Source organism: Salvia splendens, chromosome 5 (assembly GCF_004379255.2).
Source record: "Salvia splendens isolate huo1 chromosome 5, SspV2, whole genome shotgun sequence".
In the NCBI taxonomy this organism is placed as follows: Eukaryota; Viridiplantae; Streptophyta; class Magnoliopsida; order Lamiales; family Lamiaceae; genus Salvia; species Salvia splendens.
In genome coordinates, this window is record NC_056036.1 from 5,657,819 (window position 1) to 5,676,928 (window position 19,110).

Consider the following 19,110-nt stretch of genomic DNA (forward strand, 5'->3'; position numbering starts at 1 on the left):
TGCTTTCATTAGTTTTGTCACGACTCCACTTCGCCTATGAAATTGCCCAAATTCATAAACAACACCAAACTTTTTTACTACTACTCCTTTAATAAATAGATAGATAGATAAAATTTTAATACTACAGCTCATGTGGGCCTATAAACGTGTGTGAGTCGTGTGACACTGTTCGATTTCAAATCGTGGGATAAGACAGAGCAACAAAGATTTTGTAATATGAGTGTTAATTAAATTATAATGTGAGTTGGCATATGTGGTGACATTGTCTTTCGATTTCTATGCATTAAGTCGAATTTTATAGAGGCACAAGCGACACTGTGATCCAACTCGAAATCTGCAAATGTAGATTTCTTCTATGGTTTACTGCCTATGAATTTGGGATTATACAATTAAATTTGCTATTTGGAATTAAGATCTAATTATAAGAAAGAAAACGATAACGAGTTACTTTATATTTTAAATTTAATTTATATATCCTCTTATCCAGCTCTATATATAGCTTACTCTATTTTAAAATTTTGCCGCGATTTTTTGTCAATCCATTTTTGTTAGTATTATAAATATAAATTCCATATACTAATATTTATTTTTAGAAAAAGGTTAATTAGAAAAAAAAAGGGTTGAAAAAAGGAAATATTAGAGGTATATGACCCACGCCGGCGCCGCATGTGGCGGCGGCCTCCCCTTTAGATGATTTGAATGGAAAGCAACCCCACCCACGCCCCTTGTTTCACGCAGCCACCTCCTTCCGCGGTGGCCTCTCATCCGCCGCCACTTTAACAACCCTAGCCCCCCAATTCCTCCCTCAATTTCCCCTAATTCCCCCAGATCTCATCCTCATCCTCCTCCTCCCCCATGGCTACGATTATCTCACCTTCCTCTCCCGACGACATCCCCACCACCACCCCCACCCTCCCCGCCCCCCGGCGCCTCCCCCCGCCGTGCTGGACCCCCGAGGAGACCGTCGTCCTCATCGACGCCTACAAGGACAAGTGGTACTCCCTCAGCCGCGGCAGCCTCCGCGGCCACCACTGGCAGGAGGTCGCCGACGACGTCGCCTCGCGCTGCCCCGCCCACCCCGCCAAGACCTCCGTCCAGTGCCGCCACAAGATGGAGAAGCTCCGCAAGCGGTACCGCGCCGACATCCAGAGATCCGCCGCCCGCAGATCCGCCTCGTCCTGGGCCCACTTCCAGCAAATGCACTCCATGGAGAAGGGCACCGACCTCCCCACCCCCCCTCCGTCTTCCTCATCAGAAGAAGAGCACAACACCAAGAGCAACAGCGTCAAACGCCGCATCAACGATCTCTACAACCGCCACGCCAATCAGAGCGGCGCATCCACGCCCGGGGTCCGGATCAAGATGCCTGGCGCGGCGGCGAAGGCTCCAAACCCTAACCCTAGAATTGTCCCAAATTCGAGTGGTAAGCCGTCGGTGGTGGAAGCGATACAGGCGTTGGGAGAGGGATTCGTGAGAATGGAGCAGATGAAGATGGAGATGGCACAGCAGATTGAAGAGATGCGGATGGAGATGGAGCTCAAGAGAACGGAGATGATTCTCGATTCGCAGCGCAGAATTGTCGACGCTTTTGCTCGTGCCATCAAGAAGCCCAAGAATCATTTGTAACTTTAAGTGCAAAATGGATTTGTTACTTTTTTTTATGAGGACAAGAATAAGTTCAAATTTATCAAGCACCAAATAACTGCTATTGATAATAGGAATCATTCAACCACAAATTTACATTCTATCGTAATTTGTTACATGAAAACAAAACTGCAAAATACACCAAGAGACTGGGTTCAGCTATATCAAGAGCTCCCGAATCCAGTGCTGCTCGCGTTACAATCTGGTTTTTGCATCTAATGCAGTACAAGGGATATATAATGACTTTTAACACAAAAAACATGTCAGTAACTGGTGTCATATGCAAATCATTAGAAAACAGCAATTGACAATCTATCAGGAAAACACAACAATAATTCAACTGTAAGACATCCATCCATACATCTCAACTCATTCCATTGGGGATTATATTAGTCGCAAGGGAAAGGCTAAGAAGAAATGCAATTGTTAGTTATAAAGTCGTCTACCAAACAAACCAAGTACTACGATTGAGCTGCTGGCACTTGAAGGATGCCAACCACATTCTTTTCATCAAGTTACCAGATAAGTATAGTTTGCCAACAAGTAAACAGAGGCCAAAACAATTCAATACCAAACGATATCAATTCACTCCTACAACACTAAGTATAGTTCATTGCATCGTGGCTAAATTGCCATTCGATCAATTGATCTCTACCAAATTTTTCCAGGATAACTTCTCCTGAGGATATGCAAATTTAACTTGAAACATTTCATGAAATGGAAAATTTGACAGACTTCAAACCACATCCCTGTTTCATAATTTTACCATATCCATAAGGCAATCTTATCATACTCATAACAATGCCTACTCAACCCTCCTTTCTGAATATTGCAACATAATGCAGCCCCAATGTTTCACATCTCTTATCTCATTTCCCAAAACACTTCACCAATCGCCATTTCCATTATCTGCTGACCCTCCAAATATAAGAAAATTAAAAGAATACCATGGAACTGCTGTGTAAGCATAACACCACCTTTACTCTTTCAGGAACTTGAGCTTAGTAACAGAAAATGCAACAATCAATTACTACAAGCACCCGACCTCTATGCTTTTGTCCAAATTCTACGCCCACAGAACAGAGAAAGTTTCTTTCCATTTCTTCATATGAAACAATACGGAGACAGTTGGAAAGCACATTATTACTATATATTATGACATGCTGAAGATGTCTCCTTATGGTTCTGAGTCCTTACATACATACAATAAACAGGATCACACAAATCCAAACCAGGTCTTAAAGGAGGTCCAGAGCACCTAATTGCTCTGAACACTGTACTTGAGTCTCCCTTCAAAGCCATGGAGGTTTTTTCATGTCCAAAAAGAATGCTTCAACTTGATGGTGAGGACTGATTTCAAACTTTAGACCATCCCACATCCTACAGCTGCATCCTCTTAATTCCATTTACAACTTCAGACCATCCACATCCTACAGCTGCATCCTCTTAATTCCACTCACTGCCATACACAAGTTAAGGGTAATCACGTCGCTCCAATTCTCTCAAGTGCAGTACTTAGGCAAGATGACGCATATACTATAGCTTCAGGTAGCATTAAGATACTAGAAGCAACCCACAATTAGAATACCACAGCCTTCTATAGCCTTAGCGGAACCATCTAATTAATCAGCAAAATAGCATGGAATACAAAAAAGATATCAATATGCATGCATGTAACCGGAAAACATGAAAAACCTGGTTGCATGCCCTAATAGTATGATCCAGACCCGCTATTTCCCATGTAGCTGCTACCACCCATACCACGTCCGGGATAGACAGACGAGTAAGAGCTGCCACCAACCTACAATTCATATACAAGAGAATGCTTCACAATTACATGAACAAAAAAATCACATAATTGAGCTCGACATTTAAAAACGTACATCACTTCCTCGTGACATGTAATCCCCACCAAAGTTTGACGAGTACATACGACCAACATCACTGCCACCATAAGGACCTGCAAGGAGAACGGCATACATACCATAATTAATGAACCATTAAGGGTAACAGTATTAATAGAAAAATTTCTTCATACTGAAGTGTGAAAGCATACCTCCACTGTAACCCATACCCTGACGACTACTGTATAGCCCATGAGATTCTTGACTAGACATAGAGCTTCGACTTCCCCCATATCCCATATCTGACCTTCCAAGCCTACTAAACACAAATGACGGGAAATTAAAACTAGTGATCTTAAGAAACAAAAACACTGAAGAATCAAACCTTTCATACAACAGCATACCTGTCACTGTAAGCATCGGTGTAGCGGGAAGCACTGCTACCAAGATCATAGTCCAAACGAGCACGAGAGTGGCGCATTCCGGCCTCAGCATATCGGGGAGGAACATCATCCTGCCATGCACAATCAATAGTCACTCACAGCTTTGGATATCAGTTACAATATAGAGAAGTTATCTGAACATAAAATTATACAGAAGATAGTTCATAAATTACCACTGAAGTATATGGGCGTTTGGACCCAGACATAGAATCATACTCACGCTCACGTGCCTCATGGTAAGATGGAGGTGCCCTTTCAAATCTTTCATTATACCCATCATCAACATAAGGTCTTCTTCCAATAGATCTCGCTGCACCACCTCTAGGCATATCAGGGTAGCCAGATGGACGAGGAGGATAATCATCTCTGTAGGGAGCGTGTCTATCTGAAGTTGCTCTTGAATTATAATCTATAGCAGCAATCCTACTTCTGGAGCTAAGCTCCTCCCTGTGACCGTAATCCCTCTTCAAACCACTCTTGGGGTATGATGGAACTGCAGACGCAAGACAATTAGGACAGACTGCAGAAACAGAAAACAACCTAACAAGCTAAAGTGCAACACATACCAGGTGGCCTCCTATCATAGGACCTTGGCAAGGGAGCAGCAGGCCTGGCCCTTTGAGGAACATCCATGACCAGTCTCCTCTCTCGCACGGTAACAGGCCTTCTGAAACTACGGTCGACGACAGGAGGAAGACGAGGAGAAATTCTGGGGGCACGAACAGGGATGGCACGTGGTAATGGGCGGCTCCAAGGACTCCTAGCCCTTCGAACTGACCCACGCCCAGGCCGGAAATCTCCTCTGGCAACATGTTTTCCTTTGCCTCTCTGAAGAGGTCTCGATAATCTGGCCCTGACTTTAGCCTGAAACACACTGCTATTTAGCACAGCTTAAGAGCAACATGCAGGAAACAAACACGATACCATGATTTGGAAAGCACCTTGCTTGCACCTTCACCCAATTCCTCATTGTTGATGCTTTTAGCACAAGTTACTGCTGCATCATGGGTATCAAATGTGACAAAACCAAAATCCTTTCTCCTGGCAGATGGCATATTACGGGAAAGCTCAACTTTCTCAATCTCTCCATATTTTTTGAGAAGTTCCTTGACATGTTCCTCATCCCAAGAAGCAGAAAGACCATCCACAAACACAGTTTTAACCTAAATTCATGTTTGTTACAGTTAATAACACATAAGAAATCTAATCTAACAAAAATTTGAAATAACTAAATGCATAAAACTCAAAATATTAATTGAAATTCAGCAGGTCATCAGATTGCATTTGTCGCAACTCGCAAGTCAACTGAACATGGAAGTTGGTAAAGTACATGTATAAGAAATCATATAAATAATGCATCCAAGCCGCTGACTACATCTATAACCCATACTTCAGCCATAATTCCAATGGTAATTGACACAGCATTAAACCATTAATTTAAATGAAGACCCATGATAGTCAGGTTATATACCTGGGCCATGATCTCATCACCAGGGTCAATGAAAGAATCTGCAAAGGAAACCTTAGCTGGCCTATCCACTCCAAACGAAACATCCCTCTTCTGAAGACGCTTAAAAGCATCCATAGCATCAGATCTCGTGGAGAACTCTAAGAAGGCAAAACCCCGATTCATCCCTACATTGTTACTATCTTCAACCAGTGTCAAATCCTCAACATTTTCAAGGCCGTAATGCTTTAACCTCTCTTTCAACTGGAAGCAAATTACACTGAGTCAGAACTAATTTAGAAACGACCTCATTCTAAATTGTACTGCTGATCAAAAAGTGACCAGTTTACTTACAGCTTCCTTTGTCCATGTCCTGCATATGTTACCTAAAAACAGGGTATCATTGTCTTGGCTTGGTGTCACACCACACTGCTTGCCACAAACCTGGAATTTGGGTTGTCAATAATATGCATGCAACATTATAGAGAAAAACTAGTTTTAGCAGCCGCATTAGTATAAGTACCACTGGATTTTTCAGACCAACACAAGCTCGTCTTGCTTGTTCCACCGTTGCAAAACGCAAGAATGCAAAACCTTTATTCTTCTGTGTTTGTGGATTCATCATAAGTCTGACTTCAGTAACCTCACCAACTTTACTGAAAACTTCCCTGAGGTCAGCCTCAGTAGCATTCTTATCCAATCCACCAACGAAAATTTCAAATTCCTTCCGCTTACGTCTCTCTTTGAATACTTCGTGATGTTCTTCTTCCTCAGCATAACCCATCTCAGATTGCTCCTGCCCTACATGCTCATAATCTTCCTCATTTTCAATCTCTTCATGGATACTATCAAACTCCTCCTCGACCACATCACCATCTTCTTTACCAACATCCAATTCTTCAGGATCGTCTTCCTCCAATTCACCTACATATTCATGAGTGTCTGGCTCAATTTCCTTGTCATCGTAATCAACACCACAGTACTCTTCAGGTTCATATTCAGGATCATTATCCTCCAAGTCTAACCGCTCATCTTTCTCATACTCATCTATGGACTCTTTAGGATCTCCATCCTCTGCCGGATAAAACAGGAAAGCCACATCATCCAAAGGAAAATCAACTAATATGAACACAAAAATGATGCAGACATTATGTCCCAGCCATGATAGTCAGTAACATTAGAACCATGGAAAAAATCTTATGGTAATCATCAGCAAATGATCCTCCTTATGTACACGCCACATGTAACAATTCTAGAACCTTCATTTTTTAATGCTACAGCATATAAAACTTTCAAATTAAATACTCTGTATCTAAAGTTTTTATCCACAATTCCGTATACTGCTCTTCAGCCCATAGTTGTAGAAATAAAATACACCTAGAATATCAGCTGTCACAGAGACTATACTCAGCCACTGCCTTCTTTCCAGAGCAAGAGTATGCATCTGAGAGATGAAAAAAGGGGCATACCATTTAGCCTTTGTTACAAAAGTGCATTAAAACCTTTCATACTTATACTGATTAAGCCTGTATAGTGGAACATATAGACAAAGTAGATAGGAACTGAGGATTAACTTATTTACTTTGTAAGTAGTGCCAGTAGAGGAATATGATAAACAAAGAAACGTGATGAAGAAGATCCTTCCATAATCAACACTACAACTCTAGGAATGGGGAAATCATGTCCGTCAATTGAAAATCAGGAAGATTCTAGGAACCATAGAATTAAAGGACAAGGAGAAGGGTAAAGTAGGGAACCAGATGAATAAACAAGAAAATGGGTTGCATCTCGGTTTCTACTTTCTACATGCAAGCTTCATTTTCCTTTTGTTTATGAGTTATTTCAAGTAATAATACAAATATTTTGCATCAAAAGTTGCAAACCCGTTATAGCGCTGCAATTGTAAGTACTGGATACTACGGCTAGGACATGTAAGTATTTATTACGCTGCAATTGTAATACTGGATAGATAGGAGGAATAAATACTAGTACAATTTAATTAAAAATATTTCCTTGGCATGCTCCTGCACTCCAAATTCCCCATCCCCACAATGGGACGAATAAAATTATCCATCCAGATTTGAGTGATAGTCGAAGCAAACAAATATCCAACATACCATTACAATGTCAAATTTACCCAAAATATATCTTGCTCCAAATAAAGACGATGCTATAAAATACACTGCACCTTCTTATGGAAGGGTATGAAATTCATGAACCAAGATATAAGCAACCAATCACAACCTGGTACCCGGGTACTCCGTCTTCCAAATATACAATAACTAATATTCATCTTTAAGAAATAAAGAAATAAATTTATAAAAAATCAATCACACACCATGAACAGGGCTCATGTTTACTTTGCTTGAATATATATTGAAATGTTACATAATCGCATCATAATCAAAAGAATTAGAAAATTCTGAACAAGAAAAAAAAAACAAAGAATCATCATATCACCTTCAAATACTATAAAACGTGTACAATCACAAACAAAACCAATCCCAGAAGGTCATCGTGCAGTATAACATAAATCTGAAAAAGAAAATAGGATATGGCTTACTCTTCACAGAGGTCAGTACGGTCTCTAGAGCAACTTTATCCTCAGCGCTTGCCTTCTGCTCCATCTCTCTTCCGGAAATCTCCTCCATTTTCACAATTGGTTCCTCGGGCACGGCCTGTGCCTGAGCATTCTCCGCCGCCGCAGTCGCTCGTCCCCGCAGTGCTCTCTTGCTCCCCGGCCCCGGCGGAGTTTTCTTCGTCGATCTCGGTGGCATCCTTTTACCGATCAGAGTCGCAAGAATTTAACTGTAGCAACAAGAAAATCCGGAATCGGCAATCGAAAATAAAAAAAATTACTCTCAATTATGATATCAGTACAGATTAAAAGGAAGTCGGTGGGAAGCGTATGCACAAAGGCAGAGAGGGATATAAAGAGAAACCCTAGCAATTAAGATTGAGAAATTCTGTTTTTTTGTACGAGGAAGGCGACGACGGATAAGTGGTGGGAAGTCGGGATCCTCTGTTTACCGAGTACAGAGTGTTTTTAATCAGATGCCATTCATCGTATTGTTTCTTGACACGTGGATATATAATGCGTTTCATTGGTTTGAGAGGTGAGACATATTACCGTGATCTGACTATCTTGGTCGTTAGTGCCAACACACAGCATACATAGATGCTGCCACGTCACTTACACCAAGTACTAGTAGTACTTTTTCATTAATTAGTTGCTATTAATATAACTGATTGGTGATCTCAGCATTTAATTAGAGCGTGGTATTATCATTCAATTTGAAAATATTTAGCTAATCATTTTTTGTAGGAATGATAATTAGAATTTGTAGTATTTTATAAATTGATTTTTTTTTTAGTATTTTTGAGCATTTAAAAATATGAGAATGTTCAAAAACTGAATAAAAACAGGAAAGGAAGAAAGAAAGAAATTGGCCAAACTCCTTCATTTCATCCAAAAAATATATGCACACATGATCCAAATCCATATATAACCATCAATTTAACATCACTGAAAATTTGCGTATATAGGGAATTCTAAAATTTTGTGCAATTCCCGTTTCCAAATACTAATAGAGGAGAAATGTGCAATTTCCTCTAACTAGTAATTAATACTCCATGTCACATAAAATAAATACTCCCTCAATCCGTCCGCGAATAGGAGTCCAATTTTTCCATTTTAGTCCGTCCGCGAAAGGGGAATCTTAATACTAGTATTATTATAGTTCTACAAAATAAGTATGCACCTTATGATTGAGTTGTTTTTTAATTATAATTGAGTTTAAAAGTGTCGATTTGTTGATGCTATGGCATCATATGATATGTATCAAATTTTCATCCTTCAGCAATTGCATTGAAGTGTGAATATGTATTTAACTTTATATTGGAAAAGCTTTGAAGATGGGAAAAGAGACATCACAGTTTCTGAAGAAGAATACAGACTCCATGCTGAGGCTGTATGGCTAATCTAAAACAGGTGAATGCTGATATGCCGGCGAGAGAGAGCATCTAAACTTGGAGAGGATAAGTGAGAGAATGACCTTCAACTCAGCCATGGCGAAGTGTTGTCCTGCACATGTGCGGCTTCCATACCCGAAGGGCATATAAGCCTGTGGGATCTTGCAGCCCCCCGACACTCCACTGCCAAATCTCTCCGGCTTGAAGTGATGCGCGTCCGAGCCCCACAGCACCTGGTCCTGGTGCATCCTAGGTATAGGGACCTGGATGTTCGCCCCCCTTGGTATGTTGAGCCCCTTGAAATGGATATCTTGCAGGGCTTCTCTCACCACATAGGCTACCGGTGGGTATAGCCGCAGCGTCTCTTGAATCACCATAGTCAGCTGCAATCATGGTTAATCATTTTCTTGAACAGTCACAATTCATTGAAGCATAAGAGCATCATGGATGGGCAGACAAACTGAGAAATGTACCACTTTCATGCTGCGGAGCACATCTGCTGTGGGCATGTCCGTACCACAGATTTCAAGCACCTCTTCACGGGCACGAGCTTGCCAATCTGGATGGGCGGCGAGCATCATCAAGCACCATGATGCCGAGATTGATGTAGTCTCATGGCCAGCAAGATAGATGTTCTTGCAGTTATCAACAATAAATTTAGTTGGAGTCATATCTGCGGGTATGTTATTGCTATCATCTCCTTCATTCTCAGCTGCAGCAAGTAGCAGCTGCAGAAGGTCTTTCTTATCATTATCATCATCGCTACTGTGACTTTTGACAGCACCTAGTATCACCGAGTCAATTTCTCGCTCCAACCTCCATAACTCTCTGTTGTGCTTAGTCGGGAGGTGCCTGTTAAGCGCTGTTTCATCATTCACCATGCAACGTAAATAGGGGAGTCGACATAACAAGAAGGTGTGTACCTCATTCCTGGAACTCCAATGCTCCCTTTTGACATCACTCGTTGAAGTGATTGAAGTTTACTGAATATCTTTTCCCCTTCCACATAGCTTCTTCCAAAGCATGCTCTTGATATAATATCAGCTGACAAACTTCTAAAATCCTCGTCTACTATGATTTCCACCTTCCCACCTGAATCCTCCATTTTCTTTCCCAAGTTTTCAACATCGCTTCTGTGGATTCAACCATCAAGCTCACCATGCCCTAACACCACAAACCAATAAAATCAGCAATATAGTTTGCTTTCCAATTAGTCTAAGACCTTGAATTGTTGAAGGCTTTTTGCACCTTGACTCTCTCTAGATAAAATTCAGGTGCAATGATCTTCCTTTGATGCGCCCAGTAAGGGCCGTTGGACGAGAGGATGCCCCTACCAAGTAGAGGGCCGCGTTCTGTCGATAAATACGAAGGCTTGCCAAGGTTCAAAGAGGTGCAGAGGCTCATCTCCTTCACCATCTCTGCATCAGTAATAGGGATGTCAATGTAGCCCGTAACCCGTGGGTTGACCCGAATAGCCCGCCAAATTTATAGGGTTAGGGTTAGAAATTTCTAGCCCGATAAAATCAAAATCCGATTAGCCCGCACCCGATTAACCCTCAACCCATTAGGGCCAGACCCGAAAACCCGATGGGCTGGCCCGAAAACCCGATAAAATTTCTATTACTCTATTTTTTTTACTCCTAATTCGACATTTTATTGATTAATTTTAACTAAAAAATAACTTTCGATTTTATATTAAATATACAAACTATATATTGAATTTTTATTAATATTATAATTGATAAATAAATTAAAAATATTAAATTCACAAAAAAATATTTAAATTTCTAAAACATGCATTAAAATTCTACGAAATATCTCAAATATTAGTATTTGATCATGTTTATTTGATCATGTTTATGATTGAGTTTAAGCATATATCTCAAATATATCATAATTAAATGTTTTACATTGTATGAATATTAATAATTTTAATCATTATTTATTGGATTGATCGCATGTTAATAAAATATTAATTCGACATTTTATTGATTAATTTTAACTAAAAACATAACTTAGAATTTTATATTAAATATACAAATTATATATTAAATTTTTATTAATATAATAATTGATAAAAAAAATTAAAAACTTCAAATTCACAAAAAAATATTTAAATTTCTAAAACATGCATTAAAATTCTACGAATATCTCAAATATTAGTATTTGATCATTTTTATGATTGAGTTTAAGCATATATCTGAAATATATCATAATTAAATGTTTTACATTGTATGAATATTAGTAATTTTAATCATTATTTATTGGATTGATCGCACGTTAATATTATCGGTAGCAACCCGATTAACCCGCTGGGCTGGCCCGAAACCCGAGCTTTTAGGGTTAGGGCTGAGCTTTTATAACCCGAAAGAAATCACAACCCGATTAACCCGCACCCGATTGACCCGCAACCCGAGTAGGGTTGGCCCGAAACCCGACGGGCCGACCCGATTGACATCCCTAATCAGTAATGCAGAGCAGCTGTATGGCGCCAGTAGAATACAAAAATGTAGATCCTGCGATAGTAATTTAGCAAAGCACATTTGATCATATAGCTCAATATCCATAATACATCAGTAATCAGCAATTACTTAGGGAGTATCATAGAAAGTTCTTATATATGGGCTAGTAAATTTAGAGAAAGCAACTCAACATATAACAACCAGTAAATCGACATTTCAGTTAAAGAACATCAAAATTGATGCTAGTTTGCTACTACCGCTTCAGTCAACTTGAGTATGATCGAGAATCGTAGATCATTTCCTAGCGGTTGCGATTATTAGGGACATAACAGAAAAGTGAGGAATTAAAAGTGGAATGCACTAACCGTATTCATTTCTCCACTGCTCGAGATGGGGGAAAACGACGGGGAACCAATCATGAACCATTTTCTCTGCAGATTTTTTCTCCATCAGCTTCTGAGATTCGGCAATTCGTTTTTATTTCAGGTATGTTGCCGTACAAATTAGAAGGAAAGGGCCCTCTGATCCCTTGCTTCATGATTGCAGATCTCAATCTCCTTGGTCTCGCGATTGCAGCGTCAAAGATTCTTAAAATCAGTAGAAAGAGAGCTCCGACAACTAGAGCAAGCAGCATCTGTGCTGCAATGACCATCATTTGCTCCATTGCCGCATAATTGAAGAAACTGTAAAGCGTGGAATATCTACATACTACATTTCAACTAAATAAAATACCCTTTCTAAATTAAAATTATCAATGAAATTTGCTATTATATCATTATATGCGATACCTAAAATGAAATCGGATAACCAATTAACCATCAAACGAACCATTTTTTTATTATATCCCCATTGCTATTCTTTGAGGCCATCCGCAATGGCGCCTAGCGCACCGTCTAGCCAATTTCGGAATAAAAAATCGCCTAGCGCTAGGCGATTTCGGGGCGCTGGACGATGCGCTGGGCGATCCGCTCGGCGCTATTGCAGCGTCCAGATCGCCTAGCGCATCGCCTAGCCGATTTTTAATTTTTTTTTTAATTTTCGAAACATTATATATACGCGCTTTGCACGTCATTTTCATTCGCACCACTTGTTTTAACGAGTACTCTCTCTATCTTAATTTGTGTACAAGATCAACACCGAGAAATGAGTATCGCCGGTGGTAGTAGTGGTGGTAATGGTGGGGATGCTGAGGAGTACGATCGTATAATGAACGAAGCGCTAGAAGCCTATACGAACCGTGAGAATGATCGATGGATGCAGAGGGCCTTGCAGCCAGCGGTACCTCAACCTCGCCCAGTGGTCCACCGCCGAGAAGTGATTGATCGTGATCACGTAGCTTCACATTAGCGCCTATATGAAGACTACTTCGCACAGGAGCCGCGGTTCAACGCCAACCATTTCAGGTGCCGTTTTAGGATGAGCAGGGCACTGTTTATGCGTATTGTTAACGCTTTGGAGCATCGATATCTGTATTTCCGCTTCAGGCACGATGCGGCTGGCAGACCCGGCCACATACCTATTCAAAAGTGCACTGCGGCAATCCGGCAGTTGGCCTACGGAGGCGTGGCAGACATGTAGGACGAGTACCTCCACATCAGTGAGACGACTACCCTTGAATGTATGAAGTATTTTTGTCTGGGAGTGATTGAAATATTCAGTGATCAGTACATTCGAAGCCCTACCCCCGAAGACTGTCAGGTCTTTTGCGGATGCACGGGGAACAGCATGGGTTCCCGGGGATGTTAGGCAGCATAGATTGTATGAATTGGGAGTGGAAGAACTGTCTCGCTTCCTGGAAGGGGTTCTACACGACCGGCTACAAGGGAAAGAATCCCACGATGATCCTCGAGGCCGTAGCTGATTACCAGCTGCGGATTTGGCATGCGTATTTTGGGATAGCCGGTTCGAACAACGACCTCAACGTCCTTATCTCGTCGCCACTTTTCAACGAGCAGTGCCAGGGTGTCGGTCCGGCCATCAGTTTTGTCGCCAACGGCAACCGGCATGATATGGGCTACTACTTGGCGGATGGGATATACCCTAGGTGGCCCGTCTTTGTGAAAACGATCCGATGCGCATCAGATGAGAGGAAGGACTACTTTGCGGCACGGCAGGAGTCGGCGCGCAAGGATGTGGAGCGCGCATTTGGTGTGCTCCAGTCCCGATGGGCGGCAGTTAGGGGTCCAACGCGTTTGTGGCATGTCGACTGCATTGCTGATATAATGTACGCATGTATTATCATGCACAACATGATTGTTGAAGATGAAGGTGTACAACTGACTAGTTGGACCAACGACGATAATGAAGCTGGTCCAAGCCACGGCGTGGCCGCCCCCAACGTACGGAGTGGGGTACCTCACGATGAAGTCGGCCGCCTCCAAGCACATGCCGACATGCGCCAAACGGAGGCTCATATTGGACTCCAAAATGATTTAATTGAAGAGTTATGGGCGCGGAGGACTGCACGGCGTTAGTTTTTTTTAATTATGTAATTTTTTTAATTAATGTATTTTTTTAATTAATGTATTTTTTTAATTAATGTACTTTTTTTTAATTATGTAATTTTTTTTAATTAATGTAATTTTTAAATTTTAATAATATTATTGAATTTTCTCGTATCTGTGTCGTAAATTTAATTCCGTATTTTGTGTGATTGTTAATTATTTGTTTGATATAATTTTGAGTGATGTGGCTATGCTATGGCTAGGCTATGGCTGGGCTCTTTGCTTGTTTTGATGATGTGGCAGGAGGAGTTTGTGGCTAGACTATGGCTGGGTTATTGCTGGGCTATTCCTATTGTGGATGACCTGAGAAATGGCAGATTGGCCCACCCACATAATTAAAACCTAATTGCCATTATCAGTGACAAGTTGATATTTTCTATTTTTAAAAATAAATTGTTATCCCTATTTGACGGAAATACCCTCTTGAGATGGACTCAAAGGTATAGATGACATTCTATCCTCAATTCTTGATGCAAGTTTCAATGCCAGCTTCAATTATTATGGCTCGTTCGTTGTTTGGTAAAAGGGTAGAATTGGTGTGAAAACAGGTGAATAATGATGGTTCGATTTTCCGCATTTTTAATGCATGACCCTCGATATGATCAAGGGCCCGTACTGTTGGCAACGACTTTCGGCGTATATAATTATGGCCTCCTACTTGATATTTGAAAATTGCTCCGCTACCGTGTATTGTGTGTCAGATTTACCAATTTGACCCGTGAAATTTGACATTTTAGTGTTGGCGGCTTATAGGATTGGGTGGTCGGTGGAATTTGTGTGAAATGACAAGGGCAATATTGGCCAATCACACCTACAATAGTAGTCAACCCAACCCATCACATCAAATTATGGCACTCATTTCTTGTACACCAATGCAATTGACTTTCATTGTGGTGGGGTCATCAACATTTAAGTATGACCACATTTATTTCTTCCAAGTAGAAATATGGAAGACAACATGCCCTTATCCTTCTCGGAAGATTTCAAAATTGATGATTTCTGCACTCAATAGTGAGGGCCGATGAGCATCTGTAGGGCTGGCCATAATTAAATCTAAGTTACTGAACACCCATTGTTGAACAGAAATGAGCTAAATCTGCCTATCTAAGAAGGTGAAAACATCTTTAATTTAATACCTCCGTTCCTAATTAAATATGAACATTTAGTTCACCACAAATTTTAATGTACAATTAGTAAAATAAAAAAAAGATATGAGAATAGCACAAAAATATAGAATGATGTTTTTACTTCCATTCCATTCCTTTGTTTTGATAGTATTTTTTTCTTAAGAATCACCATTTCATTTTTCACGGGAATACTAATTCATTCCATTTAGCCAAAGAATGATAATTCTATTTCTTTCTTATTTCTTTATATTCTTATTTCACACACACACACTGCAATCGACACACACACAAACAAACACACAGTGAAGCGCGCGCACACACAACAATACACATGATGGATCCGCGAATTATTGATGTTAGTAAATGCTGGTAGAGAATTATGACACAATGAATTTACGTGGTTCGATTTACTGAGGTAAATCTACGTCCACGGGGAGAAATGAGGGCAGGTTTGTATTGCTTGATCTGCGAAAATACAGCTTACAATACAGACTTGCTATATGCTATTTTATCTCTAGAGAGCTTAACCCTTTTCTATCAGATCTAAGTTCTATTTATACATTGAACTAGGATCGTGGTTTGCAGCCCCACTAACAAGATCGTGGGTGAGCAATAACTGCTCAATAACTGCTTCATACCACTAAATAGATCGTGGGTATAGTGGAGGTCGTGGAGGCCTTTCGTGAGTCCACCAACTCCTAGTTCGGTCGAATGCTGAGACCGAACTGCTGGACTTTACCGATCAGCTCTTGCCGATCTGAGAGGAGAGCTTGACTGGTCGGCTTTTACCGAGCTGTAGGCTGAGTCCGAACTCTTTGGTCGTGCCGAACTCTTTGGTCGTGCCGAACTCTTTGGTGCCGAACAGATACTCTTTCTTGGGCTCTGGGCTGATGGGCCGTCACTGTTATTGGGCTTGCCATTAGGGTTTAGTTCGTACCCCATCACTACCCCCCCCGAAAAGCGAAGTGGATCACTTCGGCGAGGTGAGTCACTTCGGCATTCTGGATAACGGTAAGGGGGAGGCTGACGTCAGGGGACGTGCCTAGCGCATGCCTGCATTAAATGCGACAGTAAAATCCGGCCGTTGATTCCTGAAAAGGTGGGATTCGAAACGGCGCAACGATTTCGAAATCTTTCCCGTATCTGATAAATACGCTCTTCCTTCATCATTGAAGCACTTTTGCTGTTGCGTCTTCTATACTCTCTTTCTTGCGAAAATTCTCTCTCCGCTTTCAAGAATTTTTTTCAGACTATCTTCACCTTCAAAAGTAAGAAAAATGTCTTCTTCTTCTTCTTCGGAGTCGGGTAGCGTTAGGAAAGGGGGTAAGGGGTCTTCTAGCCGGAAAGAATCCGGGGAGAAGACCGTAGAGTATTTTCACAGTATCTTGAGTAAGGATACTGTGATATCCCTTTACGAAAAATACTCTTTTCCTGGGGGGAAGGCGGTGGTACCTGACGGTGATCACAGGGCTGACTCCCCGCCGGAGGGTTACGTCACCGTGTACGAGGCCTGCTTAGAATGCGGGCTTCGTTTCCCCCTCCCTTCTGCCTTTATAGATTTACTAGATTTTTTTCAGCTTCCTTTAGGCCAGGTGACTCCGAACTCTTGGAGGCACTTGTCGGCCTTCGCTGCCGAACTCCGTAGGTTAGGAAGGGATTTGTCTTTGAAGGCGATCCTTAAATTCTTTCAATTTAAGAGGAAGGGGTCTTGGTTTTACTTGATCCCTTTACAGCCTTTTAGGGCCTTTTGTAAAACGAAGTGGCCGAAGTGGCAAAATCGCTTCTTCTACTATGATAGGACCGCGGCTCCTAGTTTTCCCTGGAGAGGGCCGGAGTCCGTTATCCGTCACCCTCGGCCTGAACCGTTGGACGAGCTCGACGGCGAGCTCAACAAGATTCCCCTAGTTAGGAAACAATACACGGAGTCTGAGCTCGTCAAGGGCGACGTCGTGTTCGACATCTCGTCTTCGGACGAAGAGGCCGAGGGTGAGGATTTCTCTTTATCTTTATGCTCTACTGCTTTAACGAAGAAAATCTGACTTTGCTTTCTTGCTTTTTGGCAGTGTTCATGTTGAATAAGGCTATCAGAAAGTCCTCCGAGCTTGTGGAGCCGGAGAGAGAGAAGGCTACCAGCTCGGCGCCTGATGCCGAGAAGAATCCGAAGAGGCAAAAGACCTCTTCGGGTCCAAAGAAGCCGGAGTCGACTTCGGCAAATAGGAAGGGGAAGACCCAGAAGCCCCCGAGAGCGCCAGAGAAAGACATGGTCTTGGCGCCTCCTTCGGAGCATATCTGTGAGCCATTTCTATGGCCCACGGACTTCGCCGAGGTGAATTGTCTTCTTGATTCCTTGGCTTGGCTTCTGTCCTGTATTTTTGGTGCCCTCTGTTAACTTTTTTCCTTATCCATTTTCAGAGGAATGATATGCTCTCCAAGCTCGTCGCCGTCGAACTCTCCAAAGCGTCCAACGACTATGCCGAGATGCAGAGGAAATTGGCGGCTGCTTGTCACCGGGCCGAGCAGGCTGAGGCAAACTTTGAGAAAGCCAGGGCTGCTAGGATTTCGGCCCAGGATGAAGCTCAGTTTGCCAAAAACCAGCTCGTCATCCAGCGAGAGCAGACGAAACAGAGGGATGCTGCCGCCGTGGTTGCCCAAGGAGAGGGTCTCCGTGCCTACACGGAGAGACTCTTTTTGAGCAGCCAGTTCTCGGCCTTTGTCGGTAGTCTGGTAAGGCTAATTGCCGATAAGGGCGAGCAGGGGGCCGACGTCGTGCTGCCTCTGTACAGCCGAGAGATAGCAGCTCGGCTTCAGAATCTGCCGCTCCTTGAGGAGCTCGCTTCATCTTCGGTCCTGCTTTCTGCAGACCGAGTCCGGAGTTGTCGAGCTGATCGGGACGAGAACCTGGAGGCTATCTTTGCCTCCGTGGGACCCGTTTCACCCGCTTCGACTTACAACGGAGAGGGTGAGGCCGAGCCGCTGGAGCGGGAGGCCGAAGTCGATCAGGCCGGGCATCCGGAGAAGGAAGCCGAAGTCGAGCGGGCCGGGCATCCGGAGAAGGAGGCCGATCAGGAGGCGGAGGCGAGGCCGGCAGGAGGCGAGGCTGAGGCTGAGGTAGCCCAGGAGAAAGAAGCTGTACCAGACCGAGGAGCCGGAGACGAAGCTGGCGGAGTATGATTTCGTCTCCCTTCTCTTAGTCTAGTTTCTTCCTTGTAAAATGGCCTTGATGCCCTCCTAGTGTAAAATTTTCCTTGTGAATGAAAAATTCTCTACACTTGTCTTCGTATAGCTTTTCGTACTCGCCTTTATTCCTGTTGTATTTTACTATCTGCTCGGTACAACTGCCGAACTAATATAGCTGCTTTGTACCCAAGGAGATGGAGATACTTCACTGGAAACGGCTGTACTCTTCGGCTTTGGACGAAGCTGAGAGAAGAGCTATAGCCGATCAGACGAAGAATGACGAGCTTCTGGCTCGTTTAGTGAAGCTGGAGGCCGATATCAAGGACTTAGAGTCCGATAAGAAAGATCTGGAGGCCGAGCTGAATACGACCATTGCTGAGAGGACTGCGTACGAGGATTACATCCGTGTGCGCGGGGGATTGACCATATCAGATGTTCAGAGTCGAGTTGACGAACTGTGGGAGGAATATCTTGTACTCCGGAGGAACAA

At 42.4% G+C, this 19,110-nt stretch overlaps 2 protein-coding genes and 1 pseudogene across 6 annotated transcripts; 1 reads left to right on the forward strand and 2 right to left on the reverse strand.

The window, feature by feature from the left end:
* The first annotated feature begins 601 nt into the window (after window positions 1-601).
* Window positions 602-1,699, forward strand: LOC121804400 (trihelix transcription factor ASIL1-like). The gene has a single exon (XM_042203924.1). The coding sequence runs from the start codon at window positions 856-858 to the stop codon at window positions 1,624-1,626; it is 771 nt and encodes a 256-aa protein (XP_042059858.1). The 5' UTR covers window positions 602-855; the 3' UTR covers window positions 1,627-1,699.
* On the reverse strand, window positions 1,684-8,411 carry LOC121804398. 5 transcript variants are annotated; one of them, XM_042203921.1, is made up of 12 exons: window positions 8,259-8,411; window positions 7,942-8,186; window positions 5,902-6,452; window positions 5,733-5,822; window positions 5,403-5,642; window positions 4,873-5,094; window positions 4,498-4,795; window positions 4,105-4,424; window positions 3,893-4,002; window positions 3,701-3,807; window positions 3,528-3,604; window positions 1,684-3,445 (listed from the first exon to the last, which is right to left on the reverse strand). In XM_042203921.1, exons 2-12 carry the CDS (start codon window positions 8,153-8,155, stop codon window positions 3,353-3,355), a joined length of 2,322 nt encoding a protein of 773 aa, XP_042059855.1. In that variant the 5' UTR covers window positions 8,156-8,186; window positions 8,259-8,411; the 3' UTR covers window positions 1,684-3,352. The 5 variants fall into 5 exon arrangements, with proteins under 5 accessions (XP_042059855.1, XP_042059854.1, XP_042059856.1 ...); XM_042203920.1 differs by having other exon boundaries at window positions 1,684-3,103; window positions 3,340-3,445; window positions 7,942-8,411; XM_042203922.1 differs by having other exon boundaries at window positions 8,321-8,404.
* Window positions 8,412-9,308: 897 nt separating this feature from the next.
* Window positions 9,309-12,476, reverse strand: LOC121803511 (annotated as a pseudogene).
* Window positions 12,477-19,110: the final 6,634 nt, after the last annotated feature.

Coding starts and splice junctions, on each gene's coding strand:
- LOC121804400 (XM_042203924.1), top strand. CDS start 856: ATGGCTACGATTATCTCACCTTCCTCTCCCGACGACATCCCCACCACC.
- LOC121804398 (XM_042203921.1), bottom strand. CDS start 8,155: ATGCCACCGAGATCGACGAAGAAAACTCCGCCGGGGCCGGGGAGCAAG. Junction 5,823..5,901: donor TTGGTCTGAAAAATCCAGTG/GTACTTATACTA, acceptor CCCAAATTCCAG/GTTTGTGGCAAGCAGTGTGG. Junction 4,425..4,497: donor CTATGATAGGAGGCCACCTG/GTATGTGTTGCA, acceptor TTGCGTCTGCAG/TTCCATCATACCCCAAGAGT.